The following is a 16,537-nucleotide window of genomic DNA, read 5'->3' as shown; positions in this document are numbered from 1 at the left end:
GGCGAGCAAGTATTATTATTATTATTATTATTATTATTATAAAAAATAGCTTAACCAGTGGTCTGGTTAAACTATTTTATAATAATAATAATCATAATCCTTCCTCGTCAGCCAAAAGGGCTACAAACTCCCTAAATAAATTAGGAATATATTCCTTGCTGATTTTCGTTAATTGAAACTTATGCTGTGAATGGATGAGGCATTGTTTGACGAATCTCTCAATTGGAGTTGCGTTCGATTCTGAATTAAGTTTGGTCAAAGGATGGACTGCCGATTAAACCCCTCCCCCCCTTCCCCCCTTCCCATCCCCCCAACTTCATTAAGAGGGAAAGTTGGGTGGTGAGTCCCTGATGAGAAAGAGAGAGAGAGAGACTGATAATAATCATTGATTAATTTTCTTTTTCCTTTCCGAATCGAATGGCATTGCCTAGGACTGACTTTTCTTCGGGCATACAACTGATAAAATTCTTAAACACGTTCTCCTCTCTCTCTCTCTCTCTCTCTCTCTCTCTCTCTCTCTCTCTCTCTCTCTCTCTCTCTCTGGTGAGAGAGAGTGATTATAATCAGTGATTAATTTTTTCCCTTCCCGGATCGAATGGCACCACCAATGGATGACTCTTTGTTTGGCGATACGACTGGTAAATATTTCTAATCTCTCTCTCTCTCTCTCTCTCCTCATCTCTCTCTCTCTCTCCTCTCTCTCTCTCTCTCGTGACTCTGGTGTGTGTGTTGACATCTCGTTCGCCGAACGACCCCATCAGAGAAATTAGCCGGAGGTATTAGCCCGGGCCATCGAGAGAGAGACTTTTATTTGTTGACCCTTTCCGTAATTCAATTGTAATTTATTTCTCTCTCTCTCGGCGCTGCGTCCCCTTAAACTGAAAGTCATTCCCCGGAGGATAAAAATGCAGGTGTGGTCTCTCTCTCTCTCTCTCTCTCTCTCTCTCTCTCTCTCTCTCTCTCTCTCTCTCTCTCTCTCTCTCGTTTCAAATTGAAAGAAGTGGAAAGAGGTCATTCCGATTTTCGAGTTGTTTGTTTATTCATATATAAACTGGCTTTGCAACGATTGTATCCATTGACGACACTGGATTACTAATAAAGAGAAGGAACTTTCTTTGAAAGGGAAAGAGGCCAATTCAATATTCGAGTTGTTTGTTTATTTATATTTAAGCTGGCGTTCCATCGACTGTATTCATTGACGCCAGTAGTTTTCTAGTAAGGATGAAGAGATTTGTTTGAAAGGAATCGTGGTCAGGTGTATTTGCAATTTTTTTATCTTTTTATTTTTTATATCTTTTCAATTTTTTTTTATTTATATTCCATCTGATTTTGCAACGATTATATGCAAGGAATTTCCAAGCTATTTACTTGTTTATTATGTTAAAAATTATACGTCACTGGCTTTCTAGTAAGAAGGAATTTTATTATTTGATTATATAAACTTTATTATTTGATTATATAAACTAAAGTTATTTGATTATATAAACTTATGTCCTGAGAATTCAAATCATGACGCCATTGGTTTTCGACTAAGGACGAGGAAATGATGCCTGATAGTGAATTACGAAATAGGGGACGAATCATTTCCTGAAATAAATGAGCATTTATTTTTATTTGGATGCGAAAGTCATCCTTTTAAAACCCCGTCAGGACAAGGAAGTAGTGTCCGATCTCCTTAAATAAATGAACATTTATTGTTATTTGGATGTGATATTTATCGTTTTAAAAACCCCGAGAGTGTGAGGAAGTAGTGTTTACGAATGAGAAAATAGTGTCCGATCTCCTTAAATAAATGAACCTTTATTTTTATTTTTATGTAATATTCATTCTTTGAAGACTCCGTAAGGACAAGGAAGTAGTGTTTTCGAATGAGGAAATAGGATCGGATCATCTCCTTCTTAAATAAATGAACATTTATTTTTATTTGAACGTGAAATTCATCCATTTAAAAACCCGAGAGTGTGAGGGAGTAGTGTTTAAGAATGAAAAAATAGGGTCCGATCTCCTTCTTAAATAAATTAACGCTTATTTTTTATTTGGATGTGATATTTATCGTTTTAAGATTTCATGGAAATGGCGGGTGCCCGTGACAGCCAGTTGGGGAATAGAGGGTCTACCTTTTCATCACTGAAAAGTACCGTGCCTGGTTTTAGACAAAGCCCCCAAGGATGGTTGGGAATTTAGTGGTCTGAATGAAGACCTGAAGGGAAAGTGGGTTGTATTTGGCTCCGAATCACGGAGAGAATTACGAAATTAATTATAATTAAATTGACTGATGAGTTGCGAAAATACTTGTGATAATTATACATCGTAAGCCCTGTTAGGTCATTCAGCGCTGAAACGTTAAATTGACAGTAGAAAGGTTTGAAAGATGTAACAGGAAGAAAACCTCAAAGCAGTTACGCAATGACTCAATTGTTAGGAGAGGGTGGAAGGAAGAGAATATGAAAGGAGGTACAGTAAAATGAACGAAAGGGGTTGCAACGAATCTTACGTAATGCCTACGGTGCACCGCATGAGGTGCACTTATGGCACTATACCTCCTTACTGAGGAATAATGATGATGATAATGAAAATAATTAAGGTAATTAGCCTCGTCAGACCTGTTTATGAGCTGTAAGCAATGCCCCAGAACTACCCTTGCAATTTCCTTGATTTCCTTTAGATCTTAATTATTAATATTTACTTAAAAAAGAAAACTTGACGCTTTTCGATTCAAATCGTGCAAGTATTAACACTGCGTCACAGTTCCTTATCAAAGAAATACGGAAATGTGGAGCAGTTTTAGCGATCTCTCTCTCTCTCTCCTCTCTCTCTCTCTCTCTCTCTCTCTCTCTCTCTCTCTGGTGACGCTTGGTGCTGGAAACTCGCTTGATGAAAGTAAATAGAAATATGTTTACTCCGATGATCGGGAACTTTCAGTTCGTTAGCCCGAAACTTTCGGCCGCTTCGTTAAAAGTTAATAACGGAGCGGGCTTTCGCTGCAGTGCCTTCATCTGTATTTTATATTATTATTATTATTATTATTATTATTATTATTATTATTATTATTCTCTATTTTTCGAATAGCGGCTTTTCCAGCACTACCTAAACAGGCTACAGTAGATTCACATCAACCGTGCATGTGATGTCTAGGCCCGTCCTTTACGACGCTCCTGATTGGCTTTTGATAAGCCAATCACAGGGCTGGAAATTCTCTGTCTCTCGAGAGAGTTCACATAGGCAGGATGTATGTTCCACCTCTTTCGAAAGACGTATCCCTCGGGAGAGGTGGAATATACATCCCTCCTTTGTGAACTCTCGAGAGAGACTGAGAATTTCCAGCCCTATGACGGGCTTATCAACAGCCAATCAGGAGCGTCGTAAGGGACGGGCCTAGACATCACATGCACGGTTGATGTGAATCTGCTATAGTAGAGCACCTTACGCTGTCATTTTCAAATGCAGGGTCAAGATCAGTGTATATATTCATATTACAAGGAAGAGAGAGACAGAGAAACCGTGAATGACTTTGATGACTATGATACCATAGTTAATCTTTAAAAATTTAAATATAAATATATATACAGACTTTGACTCTGCATTTGAAAATGGCCTCCATAGGCGCTCTACTACCCTGTTTAAGTGATGCTAAAAAAAGCCGCTATTCGAAAAGCAGGGAAGAAATCTCTGCAATCGTAACGCTGCTTAAGTAGTCATTACTATTAATAAAGTGTGCTTGAGAGAGGGTCTGCTTCCTAAGTATTATTATTATTATTATTATTATTATATTATTATTATTATTGCTGTTTGATAAAGGGGGTTTATACAGATCATACAGATTCTCGAAAGTTCTCTGTACAGGTTTATTTTATGTAAATTTACATAAATTTGGATTTGTTTTACCATTTTAAGGTTCGTGCGATGATGATGATGACGATTTTTATTAATACATACACACACACACACACACACATACACACACACATATATTATATATATATATATACATATATAGATATGTATATAGACACACATACATACATATCACCCATCCACCTTTATAAATACACGTTCATAATCACAAAGGCGCATTTGGTATGCTTTACCTGAACCCACGAGTAGCACACATAATGAAATTCTTCAAGCCTCTTGTTGTATATCACCAAATACCTCGAGTTCTTTCCCCCCCCCTCATCACCCCCCCCCCCTCACCCACCACACACCCCAGCCCCTCTGCGTTGTTGTTCCTCTTTTAGAAGCGAGCAACAGCTATCTACCATCGTATTACCCTCTGAGCGGCTCAGCAGCAGCGCGAACACGAATGCGTCGACAAAAGCCAGCAACGGTTTATTGATCTGCAATAAAAAAAAAAAACATGCTAACAAAATGCGAAAAAAAAACAACAAAATAAAATTGGATGGGTGCCAATTCTACAGTGCCGCAGCGGAAGTTCACGTCGTTGGTAATGGCGTAATGTTGTTTTTCCATGCTGTGTTGTTTTGTTTTGCTGTTGTTTCTCTCTCCGGGTTTCGTTGTTTTTCGTTTGCACGTTCTGTTTAATTACGGTGACGAATGTGCCAACACTGGTTACTTTGTATCATATTTTGGTTATATATATATATATATATATATATATATATATATACTATATATATATATATATATACATATATATATAATATATATATATATATATATCTATATATGTATAATATAGATATATATATATATATATATGTATTTATATATATCTATATATATATAATATATATATATATACATAATATATATATTATATATATATTGTATATATATATCTATATACTTTATGTATGTGTATGTATTGTATGAAATGAATACATATATATATATATATATATATATATATATATATATATATATATATATATATATGGTCACTTATTCATGATTTGTTTCAATTTTATGATTTTCCTTTTATTTAATCTCTCCTATGTTATTTTATTTATTTGTTTCAGTATTTTAATTACGAGAGAGCAACAACAGAGATAAGGAGAGTAATCATGAATACCCTCTAAGAAAACGGACATGATAAAGAGCCCATTATGAAAAATATTAATGATAATAATAATAATAATAATAATAATGATAATAATAATAATAATAATAAACAAGCAGTGTTTAAATTAACATTTCTTTCAGTACTAAAATGACTTGACTCTCAGGTTTATTATCAATAGCGTTATGCTAATCTACGCTGTCATGGTCTCCTTGCTAATATACGATTATGCTAATGAATTCCTGTCTGTCTTAGTTATGGTAATTCGACGAGGAAAGCTGAGTGGCACCGTGCCAGCCACCTTGGTATCAAGTTTGTGCAACATCCAGTACACAATATATTGTATACAATTACTTGACACATTGGTACACAGGTTAGAATATAGTATACAATGTATGGTGTACTAGCCACCTTGGTATACGGTATGCAATATACAATATACATTGTACTATGCAGTTACTAGGCACCTTGGTATTCAGTATACAGTACACAATGTATAGTATATAGCTGCTAGGCACCTTGGTATACAATATACAGTACACAGTTATACTAGATGTGTTTTGTAATTAGATCAATACTAAAAACGCAAGGGAAAGAATGCAATGTGCAGTATGAAATAAGATCTTTTTCTGTCCGCAATCAGATCTTAAAAACTACTGAGATCTTTTTCTGTCCGCAGTCAGATCTTAAAAACTACTGAGATCTTTTTCTGTCCGCAATCAGATCTCAAAAACTACTGAGATCTTTTTCTGTCCGCCCAATCAGATCTTAAAAAAAACTACTGAGATCTTTTTCTGTCCGCAATCAGATCTTAAAAACTACTGAGATCTTTTTCTGTCCGCAATCAGATCTTAAAAACTACTGAGATCTTTTTCTGTCCGCAATCAGATCTCAAAAACTACTGAGATCTTTTTCTGTCCGCAATCAGATCTCAAAAACTACTGAGATCTTTTTCTGTCCGCAATCAGATCTTAAAAACTACTGAGATCTTTTTCTGTCCGCAATCAGATCTCAAAAACTACTGAGGCCAAAATGCTGCAAATTGGTATGTTGATCAGCCACCCTCCAATCATCAAACATACCAAATTGCAGCCCTCTAGCCCCAGAAGTTTATAATTTTATAGTTAGCCATAATCGTGTATCTGGCAACGATATAGGACAGGCCACCACCGGGCAGTGATTAAAGTTTCATGGGCCGCGGCACATGCAGCATTATACCGTGACCACCGAAAGTTAGATCTATTTTCGGTGGCTTTCATTATACGCTGTACAGAAAACTGGATTTCTTTGGCGCATTTTTTCATTGTTTTTTTTTTTTATTTCAAATGTTCTGCTGATGGGGAGAAAATACACAGAATGAAAACCTAATTGTTAATGACTTGCTGAGGGAAAAAAAAGCAAAAATACAATATTTCTTAATAGTAAGCTCTTTAGGGAAAGAATGCAATGTGCAGTACGGAAAAAAAAAAGCTTCTTTTCCTTTTTGGCCATAAAAATACGATCTTTAGCGGCCGAAGAAAAATAAAAAAAATACGATTATCAGGAACTTGATTGTTAATGCCTACCTAATGAGGAAAATAACACGAAATACAAGACTTATTCATTTATTTTTGACACATCTCAGTGGAATGCAATTCGAACACTTTATGGGGGCTGCAAGATATGGGCGTTTTACACATATCTTTCGAGTGCTTTTACTTAAAAGGACGCGTGATAACTTTATAAATGCATTTGCCTAACAGGCGCGTAATATCTTGAAATGCTTCTACTTGAAAGAACGCTTGGTATCTTAAAACGCATTTGCTTGAAGTGTTTTTAATTTTGTTTTGGCATGTAGCACATCCCAAAATAATTTCACCTTGTCGGGCGGATATGTTCACGTATTGTGAAATATTTTTTTATGTTATGCAATTATAAACAAGTAGAATAATCTTGAAATATGTTCGCTTGGCTCACCAATGGGATAATAAATTTGTTTAGGAAAATATAATTTCTTCTGTGTATGATTTAATGTCACTGCTAGGAGCTTGGGATTTTTTTTATTGTATCGGTTTACCTTAGAACGCATTATCTCTCCTTGACTCGAGTTCTAATCTTGGAAGGGAGAAATTCTTCCTCGTATTTCCTATTCTGATCTTCAAGGGATTTCAGTACAAAATCTTATTGAAAGATGTTGAAGAATCCTAAAGTTATTCGTATTAAGTTCTTTTGTTTTTTCTCAAAAAAAAATCCTTTTCGTTTTTTTCCACAGGGACCCACATACACAACATTCCGCAAAACGAAATAAAATAAACAAGATAAATTTCTGTTGTTTTTTCCACTGGGATCAATATAAGCAAAATAATTCACAATATAAAACAAAAATTAAATCGTTCTTGTATTTCCACAGGGACCAATATATACAAATTTTCGCAAAAAAAAGATAATAATTAATTCTTCTTCGTTTTTTTCCACAGGGACACACACACACACACACACACACACACACACACAACATTTCGCAAAACGAAATAAAATAAACAAGATGAATTCCTTTTGTTTTTTCCACTGGGATCAATATATGCAAAATAATTCACAAAATAAAAAAAAATTAATTCCTTCTTGTATTTCCCACAGGGACCAACATTCACAAAGTTTCGCAAAAAAAAAATAAATAAATAAATAAAAATTCATTCCTTTTCGTTTTTTTTCCACAGGGACCCACACACACAACATTTCACAAAACGAAATAAAATAAACAAGATAAATTCCTTTTGTTTTTTCCACTGGGATCAATATTTGCAAAATAATTTGCAAAACAAACCAAAAATTAATTCCTTCTTGCATTTCCCACAGGGACCAACATTCACAAAATTTCGCTAGAAAAAAATAATAATGATAATTCCTTTTCGTTTTTTTTCCACAGGGACCCACACACACAACATTTCGCAAAACGAAATAAAATAAACAAGATAAATTCCTTTTGATTTTTTCCACTGGGATAAATATATGCAAAATAATTCACAAAATAAAACAAAAAAACAGAAAAAAAATTTATTCCTTCTTCTGTTTTCCACAGGGACCGATATAGGCAACATTTCATTTAAAAAAAAAAAAAAAAAAAAAACTATTTTTTCCCTTTTTAATTTCTTTCTTTTTCGTCTTTCTTCCCACAGGGACCAAAACACAACCACCAACTACCAACGGCTATCAGCCATGCGTCGTCTTCCCCAGGTGCTGATCATCGGCGTGAAGAAGGCGGGCACGCGTGCCCTCCTGGCGTTCCTGAGGGTACACCCTTCCATTCGGGCGGCAGGGCCCGAGATCCACTTCTTCGATAGGTTCTATCACAGGGGACTCGCCTGGTACAGGTCAGTGTTACGATGCGTCTCGTGGGGTAAGTCGAATCTTGCTCTCTCTCTCTCTCTCTCTCTCTCTCTCTCTCTCTCTCTCTCTCTCTCTCTCTCTCAATTAGTTTTTCGTTTTCCTTATTCTATATTTCAAGTCTCTCTCTCTCTGCTCTCTCTCTCTCTCTCTCTCACATATATACGTATATATATATATATATATATATATATATATATATATATATATATATATATATATATATATATATATTATACCTCAGTATCAGGAACATTCGTCATTTTTTGCGACATTCTCAAATCTGAGTCCAGCAAATGTCAAGCGTTCCAGCGAGTGAATCGCTTAAAAAAAAAAAAAAAAAAAAAAGGCGCTAAATCTGTAAGCGTTAATCCTCTCACGTATTTTGTGATCCGAGATTTCCTTTGCTCTAATCAGGGGGGGTGGTGATTTTGCGATGGACAACTTTTCATCGTCGAACATTTGCACTTTAGAGATAAATCCCACTCGAATTTCGAAGCGCATTAATCCGTAATTATCTCTCTCTCTCTCTCTCTCTCTCTCTCTCTCTATCTATCTTTTTTTGGCACGCTGCACATTAACAGAATTTGGCAAATGATTAATTCATCCGGTAAATGATGAGCTTTTATCAGGTTTCAGTTCGGGCGTGAGCTTCCTCTCTAGCTATTTTTTTTTATTTTTTTTTAGTAACGAAAACAAAATGGTAGATATTATCGTAAATGCAGCCATTACAATGGAAACTTTATGTACGTATATATGTATACGAACGTATGTATGTTTTTAGTAACAAAATTGTAGGTTATATCGTAAATGCAGACATTACAATGGAAACTTTATGTATATATGTATACGTATGTATGTATGTAAACACATACACACATATATACACGTATATATCTCAAGTATAAAAGGCTCGTTAAAACACTGTTTTAAAACTAAGGCCTTAGATTTAAACTAGAGTGTTTTAATGGACCTTTTATACTTGAGACGTATCCTGTTTTAACAGAAGAATTTATTTATACACACATACATTGATATATATATATATATATATATATATATATATATATATATATATATATATATATATACCTTCCGATTTTCAGCAAGTCTTTTCGTAAAAGAGGTCCAAGTCAACCTATTCAGCCAAGCCACGACTCGGTACAATTGACGCACGACTAAAATAAACAGCTCCCTGCTTTAGTCATCAAAGATGCATACAATGATTGTAACTCCCCACTTTTATGTGTGTGTGCGTGTGTGTGTGTGTGTGCGTTGGATAAAAGGCGTGTCGAAAGTTAAGATCCCTGCTTTCTGTCTGAAAAGTCTCCCCAAAGCTGTGTAAGTTTCTCTTGACGTCTTGAGGATCAGACGCTGTGAAATTAATTTTTTTTTTTTTTTTTTTTGTAACTACAAACACTCGAGTCTACACAAACATGAGTTGGGTGTGTTGTAGTATTGGCGCCTAGTACCGTTTATGTGAACTTCAGAAAAAAAATCCATTGAAATTCATAATTATAAGTTCTACGAGATTACTGTGACTTGAAAAGATTTCGGTGACAGCGACCCCGTTGATTGCGACGTTTAGGTAACTTGAAGGGAGGGGTTCTCCCACTAACACCCCTCCCCCCAACTCCATCATCACCAGGGCTCCCCCCCCCCCCCCCCCCCCCCCCCCGGCCCTCACCCCTATACACATTGTACACTAAGGAGCGAACCGACTTGGAACGTGCTAGCCCTGAAGTTGAGGTAATTAATATTGATTCTGGATTCTTATATGATTTCGTCTCAGCCAGCTGACATTATTTTTCTCAGTGACTTTTAATGATGCTGCGAATGAAGAACATTAAAATAATTTATGCTTCTTTGAAGAGGGATGTATTAGTCCTTCCTTATTCGTTGTGACGTCATTTAAGTTGTGTTATTATCGCGTTCATTACGATCAGGTTTACTTGACATCGACTCGAGAAACAGAATTATCGTCATTATATGAATATGACGTCATCACCTGCTGATATAAGTAGCTGTTTTTTTTATGATTTTCATATGGAGAGAGAGAGAGAGAGAGAGAGAGAGAGAGAGAGAGAGAGAGAATGTACACCTGCTGCTATAGGTAAGGTGTTTTTATATTGTTTTTCATATGAGAGAGAGAGAGAGAGAGAGAGAGAGAGAGAGAGAGAGAGAGAGAGTGAGTGAGTGAGTTTGTAACGCCCTTCCCTTTTGATGTGATACATTTTTTACTGAGTTCTAAACTCACTCTCTCTCTGTCTCTGTCTCTGTCTGTGCCCTACGACACGGAACTCACCGCACCTTTTAAAAAGATAATCCTCGAAGGAATGTCACAGAAACCTTTCAAAATTCTCTCTCTCTCTCTTCTCTCTCTCTCTCTCTCTACACCAGACATTGCATTAAGAATGATTTACAACTCGCAATAAAAAGCGACGGAAAAGAGTCTGGAGCCTAAGACGTTCTTCTAGTTGTAGTATTCAGGACAGTACGTACATACACACACACAAAAACACACCACTACCACTACAACCATTCATCTTACCACAACTGTTGCTGTTGCTATAACTACTACCACCACCACCGCCGCCGCCGCCGCCACTGTTGCTGCTATGAACTGTCATCTTTCATCTCTTATGCAAAGCTTCAAGGATCTCTCCGCATAATCAGATTTATCGCCTTTGCGAAGTAGCGGCTAGCAGTTAATGAAAAAAATAGCAGCGGCTAGCAGCTAGCAGCTAATAAAAAAAAATAGCAGTGGCTAGCAGCTAATAGAAGAAATAATAGCAACGGCTAGCAGCTAATAAAAAAAAATGGCAGTGGCTAGCAGCAGCGAAAGGCAGTCGGTAGCATCGAAACTGCTTACGAGAGAAACTCATCATAAGTATTCATGAACGTCTGTCTTTTCCTCTCTCCTGTCTTCTCCTCTCATCTCTTTTTCTCTCCTTTCCTTTCTTCTCCCTTCCTCTCCTCTTTCCCAACTTCATCTCTTAGTTTACGATGCTCGTTTGTTTATGTTTGGGACCTTTGCTTTGCTTTGTTGCAGGAAGGGTTTAATGGTCCTGTGTATATTATAGTTTATGATTTTTTTTTGGGGGGGGTGGTTTCTTTATTGGTTATTTGTTCTTCATGTTTATTATATTGGATATTATCTTGCTGGCGTCACGACGGTATTACATTTTACTCCTGTGACCTGAGAAGGGAATTATGTATCCGGTTGTTAGTGCTTTAAACAGCCCGTCTGGTATCCAAACCATCTACCTCTAATACCCACCTTCCGAACATTTCTCCTGCAGGAGCCAGATGCCCCCAAGCCTGGAGGGCCAGCTGACGGTGGAGAAGACGCCCGCGTACTTCACCACCCCGGAGGTTCCCGCCCGAGTGAAGACGGACCTCCCCGACGTCCGGCTCCTACTCGTCGTCAGGGATCCTGTCACAAGGGCCATATCAGACTACGCTCAGGGACTCAGGTAATGCACGGAAGCGGGAGAAAGGATAAGGGTCCTTCGCACTGTGAAGGATTTGAATCCTTCTAAGTAGGAAAAGGGTCCTTTGCACTGCGTAGGATTTGGGTCCTTTTAAGTGGGAGAAAGGGTAAGGGTCCTTCGCACTGTGAAGGATTTTAGTCCTTCTAAGTAGGAAAAGGGTCCTTTGCACTGCGTAGGATTTGAGTCCTTCTAAGTGGGAGAATGGGTAAGGGTCCTTCGCACTGTGAAGGATTTTAGTCCTTCTAAGTAGGAAAAGGGTAAGGGTCCTTCGCACTGTGAAGGATTTTAGTCCTTCTAAGTAGGAAAAGGGTAAGGGTCCTTCGCACTGTGAAGAACTTGAATCCCTCTTAAGTAGGAAAAGGGTAAGAGTCCTTCGCACACTGAAGGATTTGAATCCATCTAAGTGGGAGAAAGGATAAGGGGTCCTTCACACTGTGAGGGATTTGAGTCCTTCTAAGTGGGAAAAGGATTCTTTACACTGCATAGGATCTCAAGTCCTCGTAAAACGTGATCCTTTACCATTACTAAAGGATACCTCTGTCTGTGTTAGATAACAGCAGCGTAGGATACATAAGGTTTTGTAGGATACCTCAACGAAGGACTTACGAGTCTTTGTAGGATACCATATCTCTAAATCTTTGCTAGGTGTCCTTCCACTGCGTAGGATCTTAATTCCTCGCAAAACGACGATCCTTTGCCAATATCAAAGGACATTTGTCTTAAATATACAAATCAATTACCGACATTTCAAGATGTTAATTGAAGAGATTAATTATTGGTTCGCTGAAGCTGTTGGCTATTAATATTGGAGAGGAAATGGAAAACTTCAAATTGTTTTATGTGATATTTCTCTCTCCTCTCTTCTCTCTCTCTCTCTCTCTCTCTCTCTCTCTTATATATATATAATAATATATATATATATAGATATATATATTATATATATATATATATATATATAAATAAATGAAGGTCTAAGCCACGGAGGAAAAAATGAAAGGCGAGAAAGCCAAGAACAGTTGTGCCTGAGTAAAGGGTCGTGCTAAGCCGAAAGTTCTTGGCTTTCTCGCCTTTCACTTTTTCCTCCATGGCATAGGCCTTTATTTATACATAGCATCAAGTTTTATATGCTTCGTGATCAAGTTATTCATATATATATATATATATATATATATATATATATATATATAATATATATATATATATATATAACACATTAAATTGTTTCCGTGAATATATGATGTGATCTCTCTCTCTCTCTCTCTCTCTCTCTCTCTCTCTCTCTCTCTCCTCAAATATATATATATATATATATATATATATATATATATATATATTATATATATATATATATATATATATATATTATATATCTAATAAAAGGAGCCCATAAAAACACCAAAATATAGAGAAAAAGTACTATATTTCAGAGACTGCTGTCTCCCTCTTCAGGTAGATGAATGAGAAAAGTTTACAGAAAAGGTGGTATTTATACCAAGAGGTCCATCCACAAACAAGCCAATTTAAGTCACACCGCTGATAATCTTCCTTTAATCTTCTTAAGTGTTGGTTGAATGAAGACGTTGTCGATCGTATCTGAAATCCATGCTCCTTTTGAGATGTTCATTACCTGCCTCTCTTTTATTAAGGCCGATTCCATCATTTGACTCTTGTACCGGCAGTTGCTGCTATAAATTACACGTGACAAATTCCAGTTTATTCTATGGTTATGTTCATTTATATGGTTGAAAATAGCCGAGTTCTGTTGTCCATACCTAACTGACCGTTTGTGTTGTATTAATCTCTGGGGAAGGGATTTACCTGTAAATCCGATGTAAGATTGGTCACAGTCCTGGCATGGGATTTCGTATACCCCAGAGTCCTTTGGAGATGTCTTTTGTTGGACGTTAATCAGGGATTTGGCTAAGGTGTTTGGGTAAGTAAATACAAAAGGGTTCGATTTTCCGAGGGGGTTGGTTATTCCCCTAATCGTGTCCAGGTGGGGAATTATTATTTTATTGTTGGGTGTATCTCTGGTCTTGTCTTTAGGGGGTCGGTAGAAAATTACGTTTGCTTTGTGAATTGCTTTCTCAATTATATGGTCAGGATATTTTAAAGACGAAAGTTGCTTGCGAATTAGTTCAAATTCTTTTTCCAGGAATCTGGGGAACAAATTCGTAAGGCTCTTAAGAACAAGTTACTAAGCTACACCTGTCTTGATAGTAATGTCGTGATAGCTAAAGTAGTGAATGTATGAAAGTGAGAACGTTGGTTTTCTGTATATGGTAAATTTGTATTCTGTCGTATCTCTGATTATTAAAACATCAAGAAAAGGAATTTTTTTGTCTGTTTTCCATTCAACTTTAAATTTGATGCTTGGCACCTATGTGTTTAATTTCGAGAGGAATTCATTAAAATTGCCCCACCTATTATCCCAAAATGTTAGGATATCATCCACGTATCTCATCCACAGCATGTTTTTGGGTTTTATTGCATTTATTACTGTAGTTTCAAAGTATTCCATGTACAGATTGGCTAGAACAGGACTTAAAGGACTACCCATACTACACCCGAATTTTTGCTTGTAGAATGATTCCCCGAATGAAAATACGTTGTTAGATGCACATAATTCAACTAGCTTTATTATTTTGTCAAGCGCCAATGGGGAATGATCTGAATAGGGGGATAATTTTACCCTTAAAAACTGAAGAACGTCCTGTACTGGTACTTTAGTGAACAGGGAATCTACGTCAAGGCTTAAAAGTTTTATGTTGTGAAGTGGTATATGTGCTTCTCTGAATTTGTGACAAAAATCTTCCGAATGTTTAATGTGACTGGGGGAAAAAGCACCTAAAAAAGGGGAAAGGAGGCCAGCTAACCATTTAGAAATTTTGTAATTGAAAGCTCCGGCACATGAAACGATGGGTCTGAATGGAAGATTGTCTTTGTGAGTTTTGGGAAGGCCATAAAAGTAGGGTAATTTAGGATTAATTACTTTAAATTTCTCTAATAGTTCAATACTCTTTTTGTCTTTGCCAATTAATATTACTTTCCGAAAAAATTCTGTGGGAACGTTTTGGAGGGGATTTTTCGTCAGTTTTTCGTATGTGTTAGTGTCGCTAAGGAGCAGGTTGATTTTGTCAAGGTAGAAGTCTTTGTCCATTATTACGATTTTGCCGTCTTTGTCGGATCTACTTATTATAACATCTAACTTTTTTTAGCGAGTGGATGGCTATCATGAATCTGCGGGGAACTGGATATTTCTTATGTAAGTCAGTTAAAGCATTTAGTAACACTCCTTTTAAACATATCTCTTCACGGCTGTAGTTTTTGTCAGATATGAATTTATCAAAAGCCACTATGAAGTCTAGGTTGTTTTTGCGGTCTGGCATAAGGGCGAAGGATAAGCCTAAATTTAAAACTAAATGTTGATTTACAGTAAGGGGGGTGTTGGATAAGTTTAAAACTTTGTCTTGTTGCTCAAGATTATTCCATGCACTATTGTCTATTAGGTTATTAAACTTGCGTAAAAGTCTGTTGGAATGAGTCAAGACCAGAGATACACCCAACAATAAAATAATAATTCCCCACCTGGACACGATTAAGGGAATAACCAACCCCCTCGGAAAATCGAACCCTTTTGTATTTACTTACCCAAACACCTTAGCCAAATCCCTGATTAACGTCCAACAAAAGACATCTCCAAAGGACTCTGGGGTATACGAAATCCCATGCCAGGACTGTGACCAATCTTACATCGGATTTACAGGTAAATCCCTTCCCCAGAGATTAATACAACACAAACGGTCAGTTAGGTATGGACAACAGAACTCGGCTATTTTCAACCATATAAATGAACATAACCATAGAATAAACTGGAATTTGTCACGTGTAATTTATAGCAGCAACTGCCGGTACAAGAGTCAAATGATGGAATCGGCCTTAATAAAAGAGAGGCAGGTAATGAACATCTCAAAAGGAGCATGGATTTCAGATAAGATCGACAACGTCTTCATTCAACCAACACTTAAGAAGATTAAAGGAAGATTATCAGCGGGGGTGACTTAAATTGGCTTGTTTGTGGATGGACCTCTTGGTACAAATACCACCTTTTCTGTAAACTTTTCTCATTCATCTACCTGAAGAGGGAGACAGCAGTCTCTGAAATATAGTACTTTTTTCTCTATATTTTGGTGTTTTTATGGGCTCCTTTTATTAGATGGAATTCTGTTGTTACAGAACATTTTTACCAGTCATATATATATATATAATATATATATATATATATATATATATATATTATATATATATATATGGATGAAAAATGTAAAAACTGTTCTGTAACAACAGAATTCCATCTAATAAAAGGAGCCCATAAAAACACCAAAATGTAGAGAGAAAAGTACTATATTTCAGAGACTGCTGTCTCTCTCTTCAGGTAGATGAATGAGAAAAGTTTACAGAAAAGGTGGTATTTATACCAAGAGATTCGTCCACAAGTAAGCCAATTTAGGTCACCCCCGCTGATAATCTTCCTTTAATCTTCTTAAGCGTTGGTTGAATGAACACTGCGTCGACGATGTCCGATGTCCAATTCCCTTTTGAGATGTTCATTACCTGCTTCTCTTTTATTAAGGCCGATTCCATCATTTGACTCTTGTAC

The 16,537-nt window shown here is 36.6% G+C and overlaps 1 protein-coding gene across 1 annotated transcript in view; it reads left to right on the top strand.

Annotated features, from left to right (window-relative positions):
- Positions 1 to 16,537, top strand: part of LOC135206062 (heparan sulfate glucosamine 3-O-sulfotransferase 6-like) — a 159,248-nt gene that overhangs the window by 137,784 nt on the left and 4,927 nt on the right. The window contains exons 4-5 of the mRNA XM_064237256.1: positions 8,214 to 8,370; positions 11,686 to 11,859. Of these exons, the coding sequence (XP_064093326.1) occupies positions 8,214 to 8,370; positions 11,686 to 11,859 (331 nt within the window). The remainder of the gene's footprint in view (positions 1 to 8,213; positions 8,371 to 11,685; positions 11,860 to 16,537) is intronic.

This window comes from Macrobrachium nipponense, chromosome 29, assembly GCF_015104395.2.
Source record: "Macrobrachium nipponense isolate FS-2020 chromosome 29, ASM1510439v2, whole genome shotgun sequence".
In the NCBI taxonomy this organism is placed as follows: Eukaryota; Metazoa; Arthropoda; class Malacostraca; order Decapoda; family Palaemonidae; genus Macrobrachium; species Macrobrachium nipponense.
This window is presented reverse-complemented; position numbering and strand designations above follow the sequence as displayed.